We start from the raw sequence: 16,356 nt of genomic DNA, 5'->3' as shown, positions 1-16,356 counted from the left end.
AGATGCACGAGGACTATCTGGCAGGTGTTTGAGATACCTCAGACCAGCTGAAATGTCACAGGACACCTACAGTAGGCCCTACAGCGATACAGTGCAATCCACCTCTTCATTTGACATGCCCTTTGTTTTTGTTTTGTTTTGCTTTGTTTTTAAAAAGTCCTCTAGCTTCTGAGGAGGATGAGTGAAGAAATGCCTGCAAAATCAAATAACATTGGTCTTTCATTTCATTATAAAACAGAAAGACAGCTACATGGTAGGTTGGGAGATAGATAGATAGTTTCATGAAAAGGTGTTTTTCTGTAGTATCCGAACAGGATTTTTCTCCCTGAGATCTGATATTTTAAGTACATGACTTTTTGGTAAACCTCAGAGAAAAGCAAAATGTGGAAAAATGAAACAAAGTTTAGAATATGTATTTAGGATTATTTTTCAAAACCCAGTGGAAACTTTTATATTATGGTAGAGAGCAAATGTGTGAAAAAGTCGGCTGCAGTGGGTTGGCCACAGACAACATGTAAGCACCCACCCAGCCACTCATTCAGTCCCAGAAGAGCATGATGTTGATGGTATGGAATGGGTATCAAATATCCCTCTGGGCCAGTTTGGATCAGCTGTCCTGGATGTGTTCCCACCCAACTTCTTGCCTACCCCCAGTTCTGGGGTATGTTCAAATCCTGAAGACACTGGGCTCCACAAAGCAGCCTAACAGGGCATTTGCTGCCTTCAGACATTCATCCAGCTGGACCTCTGCAAGCATAGAGAAAAAGTAGAGGGGGACCACAACCCATTAAGGGAAGGTAGCATGTATTGACAGTCTCATAGACTGCTGTACAGGAGCCCTAGGAGAGAGGGACATGGGTCAATAGGTGTCAGCTGTGGATTTGGTGGGAAAGGTCCTGAGCGTGACTCCTCCCAGCAAAATCTTCTTACCGTCTTGGTCCTGCAGCCACCTACAAGCTTTGGCCTGCAGAAGGTCTGACCAAGATACCTTCCATTTGTACTGGTGCAACCAGACCAAGGCCAAAACTGTGGCCCAGGCAGTTGGTTGCACAACCTGTGAGGGAAAACATAACAATCAGGGGGAAGAAATAAAAAGAAAGATCAGACCTAAACCAACACGCGGAAAAAGACCTTCACACATACACAGATAATGTCTAAGCTTCTGAAACCCTCAAAATTGGAACGTTCCCAGATATCTGTGCTGATTCCACCCCACACCCTCCCCGTCCCACTTCCACAAGCAGAGAGGCTCTATACCCGACTGCTTTGATCTCTTCAGCTCAGACTGGAAACCTGGAGCAGAGGAAGGTTCAGCTCATGACAGTACCAGACTCCTGCCCCTCATCATTTACCTCGCTGGGCCTTTGTCCCTCAACATCAGCTTTGCTGAGCCCCAAGGCAGAGGCCAGGGCTGCAGTTGGAGCCCAGGACCCATTTGCTTTCTGAAGTGCCACCACTACCCTGAGCCCAGAAAAGTCACACAGTCTTGTTGACAGTGGTGAAATTGTCCAGTTCCAACTCATGTTGAATGCTGGTGGTTCTTCCATCATGTCGTCTTCGGGAGAAGGCTCCCACTCTGAAAGACAGAAACATACACACAGCTCATATCATACAATCTTGGAATGGTTTGGGTTGGAAGGGACCTTCAAGATCATCTAGTCTCAACTCCCCTGCCCTGGACAAGCAGCTGTGTAGGAAAGAAAGCCTGGAAACTGCTGTGCAAACAGCTATGTCTCTGTTAGCTTGACTCTCGTTTGCTGAACTGTATGAGGATAAAGCTACAGATTCATGCAGCTGTTTTGACACAAAACTTAGTGTTTGGGTATAGCGTTAAGGAAAGTTGGAGACAAGGATAAGGTTACTTCGGGCAAGTATTAATGCATTTGATTCTTAGTCTCCAGCGCAGAGTTGAGGTGTAGGAGTTTTCTTTGTCTTTCACTTCGCCCAACCCCAGCACAATGAAAATCAGGAGGCCTGGTGAGAAGATAAATTCTGAAAGGAGAGTTCAACCCTAGTCCAAAACATTTTGAGAATGCCCAGCTGACAACTTTCTCCCTACCTTTACAGGATGCTGAAAACTGGGTGAGTGCCTCAGTGTCACGGGCTTTGCGATCAAGTGTCTCAAGGCAGGACTGACACTTCTGGACCATCCAAAACTTGGTGGACTTGAACCACCCAGGCCTGAAGCCACGCAACCAGAGCAGCTGGCAGGGAACCAGGTTGCAAGAAAGAGAGAACGTGGAGGAGCCTGGAGGCAAAGAATCTGACAAAGGCAGGGAGATGGGGGTTAGACTCATGGATATTAGAGATAAGCAAAAGGATGGTCAGGTCCACAGGATAGAAGGCTGCAGTTGGTGAGGAGGCATCAGACCAACAAGCCCTGCTTTCCTCTCCCAGTCCTGTCCCCACTGTTTCTGGCCTTACCACGGTGCCAGGCATCCCTCTGTTTCATCCGTACTGCCACAACAGATGTGAAGGGGGACAGGACCCCCAGGCTGAGACTGGACTTCACTGTGCTGTGACGAACGTCCTTCTCTGCCCTGCTTGTCCCCTCCCAGGCCAGTTTCCACAGCAGGTGCATCATGGCCATGCGATGGACAGGCAGCCTGCAGGGGCAGAGAGTTGGTCTGTGGTTCCACCTTGGAGAGGAGGGAGCAATGCAGTAATGGACACCCAGGTCCTCCTCCAAGGTCCAAGCAACGGGGCAACAGGGAAAAGACCTGGATGCCCAGAATCTCTTCCCTCCTCAGGCTACAGTGGGAAGGATGCAAGCAAAGGACACTTGCTGTCCCTCCTCCAGAGGGACCAATGCCACTCTGCCCTGTGGACAAGTGTGTTACCCTCTTACCTGCCGTCTGATGATGGGGACAGTGAGAACCTGAATGTGTAATCAAAGGACTGGTGGCCCACATAGTACTGAAGGGTAACAGCTCCCTCATCCACCTCAGGATCCTAGTAATGCAGGGGAAAGTGTGACAGAAATGTTCATCTGCAAGGCACAGGCAGCCTGGCTACCTAGGTTCCCTCCCTGCTCTACTAAGATAGTAAATGTTTGTGGTTAGAGCAGAAGCACTGGTGTCTCTGGGGGAAGGAAGAGGGACCACAGAACCCTGATCATGGTCTCTCTCAGGTCTAGTGGAGGTGAAGCATTCTCAGTGCTGGGAAGGTGAAACAGGGAGTGGGTCCTTTACCTTTCAGAAAGCCATGCCCCAGTGCATAAGGCTCCTGGATCATTCTCACCTGTGCTTGCCCATGGATCTGGGCATAGATGGAGCTCTGATGTCCTTGGAAGATCATTTGAGGAGCTTTTCTGATCATCGACACCTCCAGGCCAGGTGGAAGGTCCCAATGTAGTGAGATCCCACTTGCGAGAGGCTGCAGAGCCTGCTGCAGACATTTCACTGCCTGGTGAGGGGAAGCAGAGAGTACAGAGCACTTGCATTCCCCCACAGTGCTGCCCAGTGGGGAAATCAGAGGGAGTCTCTGAGTTGGAGTGGATGGTGGTATTTGGATCACCTTGCATGTCTAGGAGACCTGTGGGGGTATTGAACAGAGCAGAGGGTCATTACCTCAGATGTCATATCCATCCTAGAGTGGATGCACACACATTCACCTTTGGTCTCCAGGGCCATGGCCTGGGAAAGGTTGAAGCTGTCACAGCTGTTAGTAGGAAAACAGAAACACCTGTGCAGGAAAGGAGGGGGAGATTAGAGAGGGGACAAAGATGAGAGGCCTGAAAGACAAGAGCAGTACAAAGAACGAATTCTGGAGAGGTAAGAATGCTTCTAATTATAAGAGTGTGACTGAGTCTGGGTTTTTCCATTCACTCTGGGGTGAGAGGTGTTGCCTGCTGGACAGAGAGATCCTGAGAATGGGTTTTGGGCCCATAGAGCACCTTGAGGTATTACAGGGTGAGGGGGAAGAGGAAAAATGCTGAGAAGAGCAAGGAAAGATTGAGAGAGGAGCCTCGGTAGATGAAGAGTACAGACAGGTTTAGTGAGGTAAGGAAAGCGTGAGGGGGGGTTTGTTGCTGAAGTTCTGATGAGGTAAAGAGAAGATCTGGGACTAACTAGGATCTGGGAGAATGTTTGAAGGAATGTTGTGAATTAGCATGTTAGGGGACAGGAACAGGGCTCCCCAATTACCGGTGGTGGTCCCGGTAGCGGTAGACCTCAGCCATGACAGCTTCCTCTTCATTGGAGACCTTCCTTTGGATGAAGATGAAAAGCTGAGGGAGAGAGGAGGAGAAACAAAGATTGCCAGGGCTGCGCACCCCCATGGAGGACAGACACCCTCCTGAAATGCAGGAAGCCTTCCTGGTCTGTGCCCTTACCCTCTCGCACCCGCTGGCCCTGAAACAGGATAGTGTGTCTCCTGTCATTAACACCAGGACACCTCTAAGCACAAAGGGGCATCCCACCTTTCCCAAGTGCAGGCAAATCTCACAGAAGTCCTACCATGCTGCCCAGCCCTAAGACTTTGTCACTTTCTGACACAAAGTTGTCACCCCACATTCCAACTCTCACTCTGAGTCCTGAAGTCTACCTTTACCCCACTGCTTATACCCGTTCTCCTCCCCATATCCCTTTGGCCCCTGATACCTGGCGGGGATGCCCATGAAGGAGAGGAGTGCTGTAGATAAACCTTAGAAGGCCCAACAGGTCACAGCCTCCCAGATCAGGGCAGATGGAGGAGATGCGCCCCACTGCATTGTCCACGCTTTCCTGTGTGTATTCCACACTTTGCCTGTCGGAGGGCACCCAGAGTGTTAGAGTGGGGAGAACCTGGCCCACGGCTGCCCTCGTATGGCCACTCACTGCAAAAGCCGTACCTCACTAAGAGTGCTACAGAAACACTCCAAAAAGAAGACTTAGCCTCTCACTGCCCCCCAGCAGATCCTGCCCCATAACTGCCCTCCAGCAGGATCTTGTCCTATAGTTTCACTTAGAAAAGTTATACTCACCCCCTGGCCCTGCTCTGTCATCACCCCCAACTCACGGATAGAAGGCTTTGAAAGTGGCTCCGAAACTGTAGATGTTGAAGTAACAGCCCAGAGGCAAACTCTTGAGGAGGAAGAGCAGTGTATTCTGGGGACAGATGGAGGGATGGGCAGAGCTCAGATGGAGAAGCTGGGCAGAACACCTGCCTACATGAAGCAGTTTGCCACTATCCTCACCAGTTGGGCATGACCCATGTGGAAAATTCCACCCCCCGACCAAATTCCACCAGACCTCCTCTGGTGGTACCTGTGCATCCTGGAAGAGGCTGCGGTCCATAAGAAAGAGGAATTCCCCAGACTGGCCTGGATTGGGCACCGTGTCTGGAATGCTGGGCGTCAATGTCACCATCACCACCGTGTCTCCCAGCAGAGACCCTGGAACGTGTAGGGGAAAACAAGGAGGAATTTTAGGTTGGAACCCCCTTCCCCATCGCTTTGCTTTTGTCCCCCACATTGCTTTCAGCTCTGACCTATTGCCTGAAAAGGCCATGAGATGCCCCCAGTCTCCCTGACACCCTCTCCCTCATGTCCCCTTCCATCCTCCTCACTCACCAGGTGGAGCTTTGGGATCTCTCCTCTCCACCACAGCACTGAGACTAGGAGACCCTCTGTAATACACCAGCAAGTTCAGATCATCCTGCATCCAGGGTGGCAATTTCAAGGAGACCTGAGGACAAGCAGAGGGTGGGGAGGAAATAACCATATAAAAGGATTGAGGAGTCCTAAGGAGCATCAGCAGGCTGCAGCCCCTTCTCTCCCTGTTTGTGACTCCAGCATCTGGCAGGGCTGTTACCTCAGCAGATGTTTGATCTGGAGCTATGTATTGCAGAGGGGTGTGACTGCTGTTAACGGCTATATGGGACACACCATGGCCTGACCTCAGACAGATACCGAAATGTAGGCTTTTGGACGTCTTCTCCTCAGAAGAGATCCAGTCTGCAGTGAGAAAGAGGTGTAAGAAGGTGAAAGAAGAGACTTCACGGCAGCAGACAGCTGTGGTGGGGCACCGTCTGTCGTTGGTAGAGGGGAAATGTGTCATCTGAGATGCCCCTTACTGCGGTGCCTAGTGCAGTGGTTGTGGCGGCAAATCTATAGACTCACACTTTGTTTGTATAAGGATCTATGGGGAACTCTTGCTATGGGATATATGGGGAGACCTGGGCATTTTCTGAGTGTGAGGTGCAAGGGGGAATGTTCAGATTGTCTCACTGAGGCACATGTACAGAAATGGGTGTCCCTCTCCCCGAGACGGATGCTGGAGAACGATGTGTTCCTGCCTATGGGGTGCATCTGGGGGATCACTCACTAATGTATTTTCTCGAGGGGAACAGCTCACGTGGCCAGCAAAACTGGGCAGCTCCATCAGGCTGCAGTGTCAGCTCCTGGACACAGCACAGGCTGACGGTCACCTCCCTGTTAGGAGGCAGGGTCCCCAGGAAACAAGCAAACACGGGGCCCCAAAGATCTCCCTGGTCCTGCAGGTATGTCAAATTCTCCATGCCTGAAGTGGCTTTGCACAGCTGCTGGGCCTGCCATAGAGGGAGAAACGTGTCACTGAGGTCTCCACAGGATTCCATTCTCTCACCTCCACCCATCATCCCAATCTGTGGACCAACCCATCCCACGGCAATCCCAGTACCTCCTCCTTCTCCCAGACCATTGCTTCAATGCGAGTATCCCCCATGGTTGCGTAGAAGGTGTGTACAACAGTGTTAAAATCCAATGGAAAGATGAACATGGTCTCCTTAGAAACTTGTGACGTATTGCGGAAAACCAGCTCAGACACCACATCGGCTACAAAGTCCTGGATGGATACGTTTACTGTGACAGTTTCCAGCTCCACTTCAGGACAGGAAGAAAAGAACCATATTCCTCTCTGAAATAAACCTGAGGAACATGAAACAGCTGTCAGGCTCCCAGTCTACCCATAGGAAACTTGAAATTTGATGTATCTGTTGTAGTGGGAAATAGTTGTGTGTGCAGAAGCTGGCAAACAGCAAATAGAAGTCCCTGAGGCTCTCATCATGTTTCCCTTAGACCACAGCTCCCCACATTTCTAAGCCCCTTGCTCTTCAACAACCATGACAACTATGCCCTAAGTTCACATAAAAGTGCCATGCTTCATCTAAGTTCAAGTCTACCATGGCATTGAGAGGAGTCCCCCAGCACATAGCGTGAGACAGGCCCACAGTAGAGCTTCACGCAATTGGCAGGGGGTGGTCCTCAAACCTTCAGACCATATCTCAGAGACAGAAGCAGGTTCCTCCGCCTGCTTTGAGAGTAATGCTCCAAAGAGATGAGCTTGATTTTCATCATAAGAAGATACGCTACTCATTTTGGACTACTGGGAGGGAGGAGGAGGACCGTACAAATGGCACTTAGTATGGCATCAAAGGTGGAACCACAGGAAGTCAAATCATCTCCTTTTTGTTGTCAGCAGTGGAGATGTTTCTCACTGACCTCCCTTTCTCACCTGTCATACTTGCAGAGTATGCTTTATTTGAGGCCAACAATGTGTAGATCTGAATTTGGTTGGAAGATGGCTTTGATGACCTCCCTTCCTGGTATGACACCAGCCCATGGCAAGACAACCTTCTCCATACCTTTACCCTTGGTTTGAAATGAAGAGCATCTCATATTAGGGCAAGGTTTGGCATCAGTGGTGCATCAAACCTGAAGGTAAAATGCATTGGAGTAGTGTCTTAGTCAAGAATGGTGTAAGGTATAAGACTTTCATAGGGGTTGGTGTAATGTCTTGGAAGGGGGTGGTGTACAGAAGATGACACAGTTCACCTGGAGAGGATGATGCAACTCACCAATCAAGTGTTATACCTAGCTATCACAAAACAATTCAGTAGGAGATGATTCAGCACCACAGTAGAGGTGATGCAGTATCATAACCCTGAGGAGTGTTGCCCCCCATCCCACAACAGCAGACATGTCTTCTGCATCATCCTTCCACTTTGTGGATGTGGGTGAGGTGAATCACACAATAACATCTTTTGCTATGCCAACCAGAAAAAGTGAAAGATTACTAAAAGCCATGCTCCTGAGTTCCCAGAATATGATGAGATGTGCCTCCCTGTCAAGCACCCAAGAAATCAGTTCCTTCCCACATTGCTCTCCTAGCTAAAATTTTTTCCACTGCTCACAGATGCCACCCGTCTGGCCCCAACTCACCCCTGCACATATACTGTTTGCTCAGGATGCCACTTTTCCTCATCTTGACTTGTTGGTTGAAGACAGATTCTGTATGGGAAAGAGCATAAAGTGAGCTATGAGGATCTTTTGAAGAAAGCCTGGGCACGTTCATCTTCCCTTCCTCCAAGATATGTAGCTCCCACCCACATACATGGGCCAAGATGACTCTGCTTCCTCACGTCCCAGCTCAGGATCCTTTTTTTCCCCTCTCTCACCAGTCTGGTAGCAGATTGGTTAGAGAGAGACCTGGGGTGGGAGTTGAAGGTATCAGAAATGCCTGTTGGGTCAGTGGGGTGGTGGTGCACCCCACTGATTAGAGCACAGGGAGGGTGGGAGCAATGATGGGTCGCAGTCTGAGACGTAAGGCACAGCATGAGCTTGAGCCCCAGCAGCGACACCAGTAACAATGTTGACAGAGGAAGAAATGAACAGAAGGGTGGACAAATAGAGCAGGTGAAGCACCATCTAGGAGGATGGGTGGAGGAACGCATGATCTGTGTGAGAGTGGTGCCGCTGGGTAGTTGGAGAGGACTGTGTTCAGTGGCAGTAGGAGTGAATGGCAGATAGAAGTGACCATGTGGGGAGCTGGGGAAGGGAATGGATGAAAGAATTCGTAGTTGGGATACAACGATGCACTTCCAGGGAAGTGGAGGACAGGAGGGTGTTGGAGGAATTGATGACCAAGCACAGTTGTGTGGAATAAGCGGGAGAGGATGATTAAAAGTGCCCGGTTTGTGGCAGTTCTGTCAATTAGGTACCTGAAACTAGCAGATCTGTGTACAGGTCAGTGGTCTGAACTCTTCCAGTACTGAATAGAGCCTTAGCTCAGTTGTAAAAACATTAGACAGAGAAGGGACATTTGCAGTGAGGAGCCCTAGCACAGGTGAGCAGTCCTCACAAAGGTATTGTGTCTAGTTTGGAAATGGCAGGACATCTAAAATGATACTAGACACCCAGATTTCAAAAAGTAAATCTCACCCCTAAATTTAAATATTAATAAGAGGAAGAGCCTCTTCCTCTTAGTGCAAGAGTAGGATTCAGGTGAAGATTAACATGTATAAATGTAGGTAATTGAAATAGATACATTCAGGTTAACTTCTAAACCCCTGCAAGGAGGTTTCCCAGAGGGCACAGAAGGAGAGGGTGGGAATGGGACAAAGGAATGAAGAGCCAGGGGGATGTGAGGGGGGTAGAATGGCGAAGGGAAGGAGGGATGTGCATTTTCTGCTGTAGTGATCCTGATGGAGGGACCATTGTACATCAAGCAGTTAGTGATCCACGCAGCAGTTAATCTGAGGCAGCACAGGACTGTGCTGAGCTGCACATACAGCTTGGCCTTCAGGCCTGTGCTGGGCTGCACAAATTCCCTGGCCGCAGGATAACCTCAGCCTGCTCGTTTTACCAGAGCTGGCTCTGGAACATGCACACTGTAATATTCTGCGTGTTGGTTGGAGGCCCGTTGGATGCTGCACAAGCCAGGTTACCAGCATCTGACATGGCATAAGGTTATCTGTGCTATTGTCATTTTCTCTAGGAAATAGGTTTCCAATGATACTTTGCAGAATCTGAGTGTCTTTCTTCCTGGGCTTGTAGTGAAGCTGCACCTACCTCCTGAGGCAAAACGTGGCGCAGTTGGCGGGTCCCAGCAAGAAATACTTTTCTAGAAAAAGGGTAATGGGGACAGACTGAGAGCCTGGCTGTCCCCGCGCCCAGCCATGCACGGCAGTCGCAAGAAACTTGGCCCAGTTGTTTTTCTCATGAATTGGGAAAGTGAGGAGGAATTACCTAAACGTCCCAGCCCAGCTGAAATACTGATGTGTCTCAAGCAACAAGGGGTAGGGCAAGGAAAAGCCAAGGAAAACTTTGGCTGTATTTGTTCCTAACGTGCTGGAGAGGACGCGGGATGTTCGGAGCCGAAGCCGCGGTCCCCCGGGAGCAGCGCAGGGAGGTCCCGGGCGGCAAACGGGGGCGGGGGGGCAAGGGCGGCTCGTCCCCAGCGCCCCTGACACACGAGACACGGGGGGAGAACGGGCCGGGGAGGCCTCGGGGACCCGGCGGGGCTGGGGCGGGAGGGCGGCAACCGCGGCGCTGCGGCCGCGGATGGAGCGGAGCCCCCGGCGCCGCCGCCGCCCGCCCCGGCCATGGGAAGAGGCGCTTCCTAACGGCGGTTCCACCCCCGCAGGGGCGGCCCCGCTCCAGCGCGGCTCACCCGGGGGGCTGCGGGGAAACGACAGAGGGAGCGAACGCTTAAAGGGTTAAACACATAGAAGTGCCCCGGTTAGAGCTTTGAAACCTGTTGTGTGACGAACAGGATTTTGCTGAAGGGAGCAGACTCTGCAAAGATAAGAAGCCCAACAGCATCCTTGGGTGAATGAGATAACAAGGACAGCTGTGGAGGAGCCGTCAGCTCTGAGCCTGCTGGGTGGGATTTCCAAGGGAGCGGCTCTCGGGAACCTCCGTTTTTTCCCAGGTGAAGAAACATCTCCCGCTCCCCTGACAGCCCAGAATTAACACCAGTCTTTTATTCTATGCCAGCGCTGCTCCAGACAGACCATCTGAGTTAACGACCCCTTTTTGTTAACATAGCTACATCTCAAACGACTCCACATGAATCAACGTAACTTTTTCATGTAAATCTGGGGTTTGCGCAGAGCGGAAGGAGAGAGTGAGAAAAGTCAAAGAAAAAAAAGAAAGGAAGCAAAGTCAGCAGGTCCAAACCCAACACTGGATCTTGGACTTCACTCACCACCAAATGTAAGGGCAAGTTTAATTCTCCTTACTGTACTCAGCCGAGAAAGCTCTCTCTGGCGCTCTCAGAGACTTTTGTCTTTAGTCAACCATCCTTGCTGTCTGTTTGTTTAAACTATTTGGATAATTCTCCGGATTCTGGAGGACCCCTTCATCAGCAGAACTCCTGGGGAGACAGCTCCTTTTGATGAAACTGAGAGTGGCTAAAAATATGATTCTTTGCTCCTAGTAGAAATCCTGGTTTGCCAGCAACTGCTTTTAAGAGTCCTCATAGCAAAATTCATATGCTTGCACATCCATGTTCCTGTATTTTACTTTCTCTCAGGTAAGAGACCGAATTTACAAATATCATGATCACCTCGTTGTGAATTTGGACTTTAGCCCGCTGTCCTCGACCTTAGAGATCCCAAATGTGCAGGTACCATTTGAACTAAGTGGCCTGGCAGGATGGGGCAGCAAACACAGTCACACAGAAGCCTCAAGCCTTTGCCAGGATGTGGTGAATGCAGACAGACAAATCCACATATGCACATAGATCTGCAATCTTTTGCCTAGGAAGGAAGGAAGCACAGATGAGCACACTCACCGTGGAGCAGCAGCCTGCAGCAGGAGCAACGAGGAGAGAGACACAGGAACAGGGACTGAGACCTGCCAGCTGCAGCATGAAATGATGTTCACAGAGGTGCTGGGAGGAGAAGGAGACCTGGTCTTTGCAGGAAGCGGCAGGGATGGATAGGAGCTGCAATTAATGCTGCAATGCCACCTGGGTGCATTCTGGGAAGGGGAATGCAGCCAAATGTGCACTCTGATATGTTTGAATGGGAACCAGGCGTCCTGCCAGCCCTGCCGGCTGGGATGAGCTGTGGGACTGGAGCTGCTGCTGACCCTCTCTGCTGGGATGGGTGGGAGGCACTGGCTGTAGGGTTCTGGGAGCTCTGGGAGGTCTCTGGGCAGCTTTGGAAGGTAAGTGGAGCCATGAGAAAAGCAGGAGCTATAGGAACCCTGCATAGAAGGTGTGTTTTAGGCCTGGACTGAGGAGTCAGGCTGCGGGGAAGGGCATCAATAGAGACCAGTTGGTCCTGCCCTGGGGGCTCCGAGCTGGGAATATTGCCTGGGAAATACATCTTGTGTGTGTCAGGGGTGTCCTAGGGTGCGAACACCAGCAGTGAAGTCTGGCATGGGGTGGGGAGGTGGGGGGTTGAGGAGGTGGGGGCAGAGGGGAAGGCTCCAGTGTTTCTCCATGGGAAGCACCCCCCACCAGAAGCAGCCACAGTGCGCTCACACAGGCACCTCAGCCTGCCTTCCTGACAGCATCCCCTGACTCTGCCTTCTCCAGCAGGCCTCAAGGGCTTCAAGAGGATACAGGTAGCAAGTCAGTTTTGGACCAGTGAGGAGATTTTGGAAGAGATGGGCATCTTGAGTCCCATTCTAGGATTGCTGAGCTTGCTCAGGGTCAGACACCTGCAGAGAAGTGAATGTCAGAGCTCCAGACCTGGAAGGGGTGCTGCTGTGGGTGACCTCTGGAAGCCTACATCCAAAGACAGGGTCCCATTTTCCTGAGGGACACTGAGACCTCCTTGTTCCCCAGCAGACAGACTATTTAGGTTGAGAGCCAGTGTCACAGAAGTGTGTTAGGTAACTTGTGCACAGTCTTGCCAGATGAACAGCCACAGGTTAGCCTAACGTCCATGTGCACGACTGAGAAGTAACAGACATGGTCACATCCTGATTTATGTTTGGAATGGTGAAATTTTCTTTTCCTTACCTTGTGGCACTTCAGTAGGACAGGTTTTGTCAGTGTTGCTTTTCAGGAATTTTCTTCTCCAACACTGATTATTAAAAATGTGCCTTGAAAAACTCTCAGAACTCTTTTGAAGTGTTGCTGAGATTTCTGCTGAATGCTGAGAGCTTAGTGATGTGCTTCTGTGCGGAGAGTGAGCTTGGTTAATGCTCGCAAAAGGGGGTTGCGACGAGGTCCTTTGAGCGCAGTGTTCAGGTCAGAGATGGACAGAGACGCGGACTCAATATGAGGTTGCAATCAAAGTCAATTTAGTAAACTACTGGCACTGTTTTTATATTCTCCACAGCAGGCTCAGGCGTAGCAACAGACATATGGTTGGTTAATACAAAGCAATCACGCATCCCACCCCCCAAGGTGATAAGTCATTCGCAGTTGTCCATGCGACATTCACTATCTTATCACCTCAGCAGAGATAACATTTAACCAGCTCAGGTCGCTTCTTTGTTCCTCACTATCTATGAGCTTTGGTCTGCTGCTGAGTTTCGGTGTGTCACGCACAGGATTGTTCATAAGGTATTTTCTGGTATAGATGGTGAGCTCTTTCTTTCAAAAAATCTCCTACACTTCTGGATGTAAACTGTGTTCAGTGCTTGAAAGGGTGAATGAATGAATTCCATCCCGGGCTCCCTACTGAACTGAACCACCGTTTTCCACTCAGCAGGAAAACCCATCACTGCAGATGGGCAGTATGGACACCACACTGAGCATGTTTCCAACCATGCCCCAGCAGTTCCTGCATTTTAAAACATCCATTCACAGTGTCCCTCATACCCTGCAACGTGCATCCTCCAGGATGTACTGCAAGGAAAAAATAAAAAAGACCAAAGAAAAGTAGATGCTCTGGTACTTTGCAACATGACTGTGTCTTAGTTTTAACCTCTTTAAAGTGGACATTTCCATCAAGAGCGAACACCGTTTTATCTCAACATCATTAGTGGTCCAGAGAAGGCCGTTGGCAGTGTGTGATGCACAGCTCCTCCAGAGGCATGTTCAGTCAAACGAGAGAATCCTCTCACCTGGGGGAAAAAAAAGCGCTCCAGAAAGCCCATGTCCCAGCACGCTGCTCTCTCCTCCGCCTCTCATTGACTGTTAAGGGGTCTCACCACATCATGTTTGGATGCCCACACTGCAGGTGCCTAAGAACAGGGGATGGGTGAGCTTCACGAACACAGCTGTGCCATGGAAATTAGCTGGTCTGTCTTCTCCTTGCTTGGATTTTATCTAACCCTAACAGATTGTATTTAATTCTAATAAACGGAGTGGACTTTTTGAACAGCTGCAGTGATATTCTTCTCAATGGCAGTATTTTATTCAGTATGTGGTCATTCCAAAGCCCAAACTTTTGCGAGGTGTTTTATAATTTCCTCAACTGACCTTGTTGGGAGAATCACAATCTAGCTCAATAGAAAGTTACACAGTTTAGCATTCTCTCAGAGGTGTTTCATATTCCCATGTGAATGTGGACCAGTTTATAGCATAGATACAGCTGAGCAGCAGGACTGGAGGGAACAGAATGTGTTTTCTCTGTAACTGTACTTAGAAAGAAAATAATAGATGGCCATTAGTATTTGTGAAAAACCTTTCCATTTTAATGGTGGGGAGAAGAAAGAAGCTATAAATGTGTTTAGCATTATGGATGCTGGTGTAAATGGGCGGGATTAGTGGGGGAAATGCATCTCCTGTGTATTAGGGAGAGATTCCCACCATGTAGGTTTAGGTGCCTGCTGTGTAGGTATCTAGCTGCAAGCAAGCTAGGTTTCTTGGTTTCCACTGTAGGCAGAGGAGGTCTGACTGATAACTCAGTGAGGTCTAGAGGACTATCTGGCTCACCCTGCGGTAAGCAGTGACTCAGTTCTTGAGCTGTCCATGAGTCCATGGAACCTCACTCAATTAGCTGCTGTGTTGAAACTTCCATGAGAAGACATCCACATGGAGGGCAACTAGCTGGTGTCCTTTCACAGGTGACAGAGTCAAAGGCAACAGTGTCTCACCCCAAAGCAGGCAGCAACTTTTGGCCTAGGGATCATGCCCTACCATTGCTAGGTTGTCTTCATCATGGAGACACAAGATCAGGAGACCAGCAGGGCTGTAGGCAGGTGCACTACAGATTTTAACTTCACACGTGGAGTTTGGGCTTGACCTTACACCATAGTAGAACAATGCTCTTTTGACTTCTCGTTATAGAGGGATTCACTGCACCGGGAGAGGAACAGACTGTGGCTGGCTGCCAGGTGCCCACCAAGCTGCTCTGTCATTCCATTTCCTCAGCAGAATGAGTGCAGGGGGAGAAAATAAAGACAGGGATACCCCTCACTAGACCATGATGATGCCATCATGGGCAAAATGGACTCATCTTGGGAAAATTAATTTAATTTATTGCCAATTAATATCAGAGTAGTACACTAAGAACTGAAAACAAAACTAAAACCACCTTCCCACCATCTCTCTTCTTCGTAGGCTCAACTTCACTCCTGACTCTCCTGCCTTCTCCCTCCTAAGAGGCCGGGGTGGGGCGGGGTTGGGGGAATGGGGCTTGCAGTCGGTTCACAACCTGTTTTCTCTGCCTCTTATTCCTCCTCATGTTCTTGCCCTGCTTCAGCATGGGGTCCTTCGCACAGGATACACTCCATTAACTTCTCCAATGTGGGTCCATCCCATGGGCTGCAGTTCTTTAAGAACTGCTCCACCATGGCTCCTTCCACAGGGCACGGCCCATCAGGAACAGGCTGCTCCAGCATTGGGCCACAACAGTTCCTGCCAGAAGCCTGCTCCTTCATGGGCTCTCCATAGGCTGCAGCTTCCATCAGGGCATGTCCATCTGCTCCGGCACGGGGTCCTCAGTGGGCTGTGGTGTGGATGTCTGCACCACCGTGGTCCTCCATAGGCTGCAGAAGGACAACCTGCTTCACCATGGTCTTCTCCATGGGCTGCAGGGGACTCTCTGCACTGGCATCTGGAGCACCTCCTCCCTGTCCTCCTTCACTGACCTGTGTGTCTGAAGGGCTGTTTCTTTCACAGTTTCCCACTCCTCTCTCACAGGTGCTGTGCAGCATAAATATGTCATCACAGAGGCACCGCCAGCATCGCTGATCTGTCTTGGAGCCTCAGCTCAGCCTGACGTGGGAGCAGCTCCTGGTCTCTTCTCACTGAGGATGTGTCCACAGCTCCCCTACCCCTCCCACCCTCAACCCTTGCCACGTAAAACCAACACAAATACAGTGTGGGATTTTGTAGATCTTAAATAGTGTAATGCAACCTTATTTCAACAGAAACCTGCACTCATAGCAGGTCAGTAAACTATGTCCATGGAGAAGAACGCTATGGATTCCTTCTTCCCTTTGCAAAGTCTTATTTACAATAAACAGATGATTGGAGACTGTCTCATTTGCAAAACCAAACCATGGCAACAGACTTTATTCTCCATGGCACCTGGAGTATCTTCATGCTGGGTGAAGTACCAGTGAAAAGGAGTGTAACTTTTCTATATGCCATGGGTTGTAACTGCAAGCCACATGATTTTATCCGCCAGCACTAGCTTTAGGCAATTGCCAAGAGGACTGAAGTTCAGCCCCAGTGGGTACAGCTGCGTTAAACCAGAGCTCAGATT

The 16,356-nt window shown here is 50.0% G+C and overlaps 1 protein-coding gene across 1 annotated transcript; it reads right to left on the bottom strand.

The window, feature by feature from the left end:
* Positions 1–471: 471 nt before the first annotated feature.
* On the bottom strand, positions 472–8,222 carry LOC309449157 (von Willebrand factor A domain-containing protein 5A-like; the record flags this gene model as incomplete). Its single annotated transcript, XM_082071099.1, has 17 exons — positions 472–747; positions 931–1,045; positions 1,353–1,576; positions 2,060–2,263; positions 2,425–2,606; positions 2,849–2,952; positions 3,241–3,405; positions 3,570–3,684; positions 4,146–4,228; positions 4,602–4,746; positions 4,999–5,087; positions 5,247–5,374; positions 5,552–5,666; positions 5,793–5,935; positions 6,306–6,528; positions 6,639–6,886; positions 8,180–8,222. The coding sequence occupies 17 exons, from the start codon at positions 8,220–8,222 to the stop codon at positions 668–670; spliced, it is 2,406 nt and encodes an 801-aa protein (XP_081927225.1). The 3' UTR covers positions 472–667.
* Between the last annotated feature and the right edge of the window lie 8,134 nt (positions 8,223–16,356).

The sequence above is a fragment of the Streptopelia decaocto genome (genome assembly GCF_964273445.1).
Source record: "Streptopelia decaocto genome assembly, chromosome: 22".
Classification (NCBI taxonomy): Eukaryota; Metazoa; Chordata; class Aves; order Columbiformes; family Columbidae; genus Streptopelia; species Streptopelia decaocto.
This window is presented reverse-complemented; position numbering and strand designations above follow the sequence as displayed.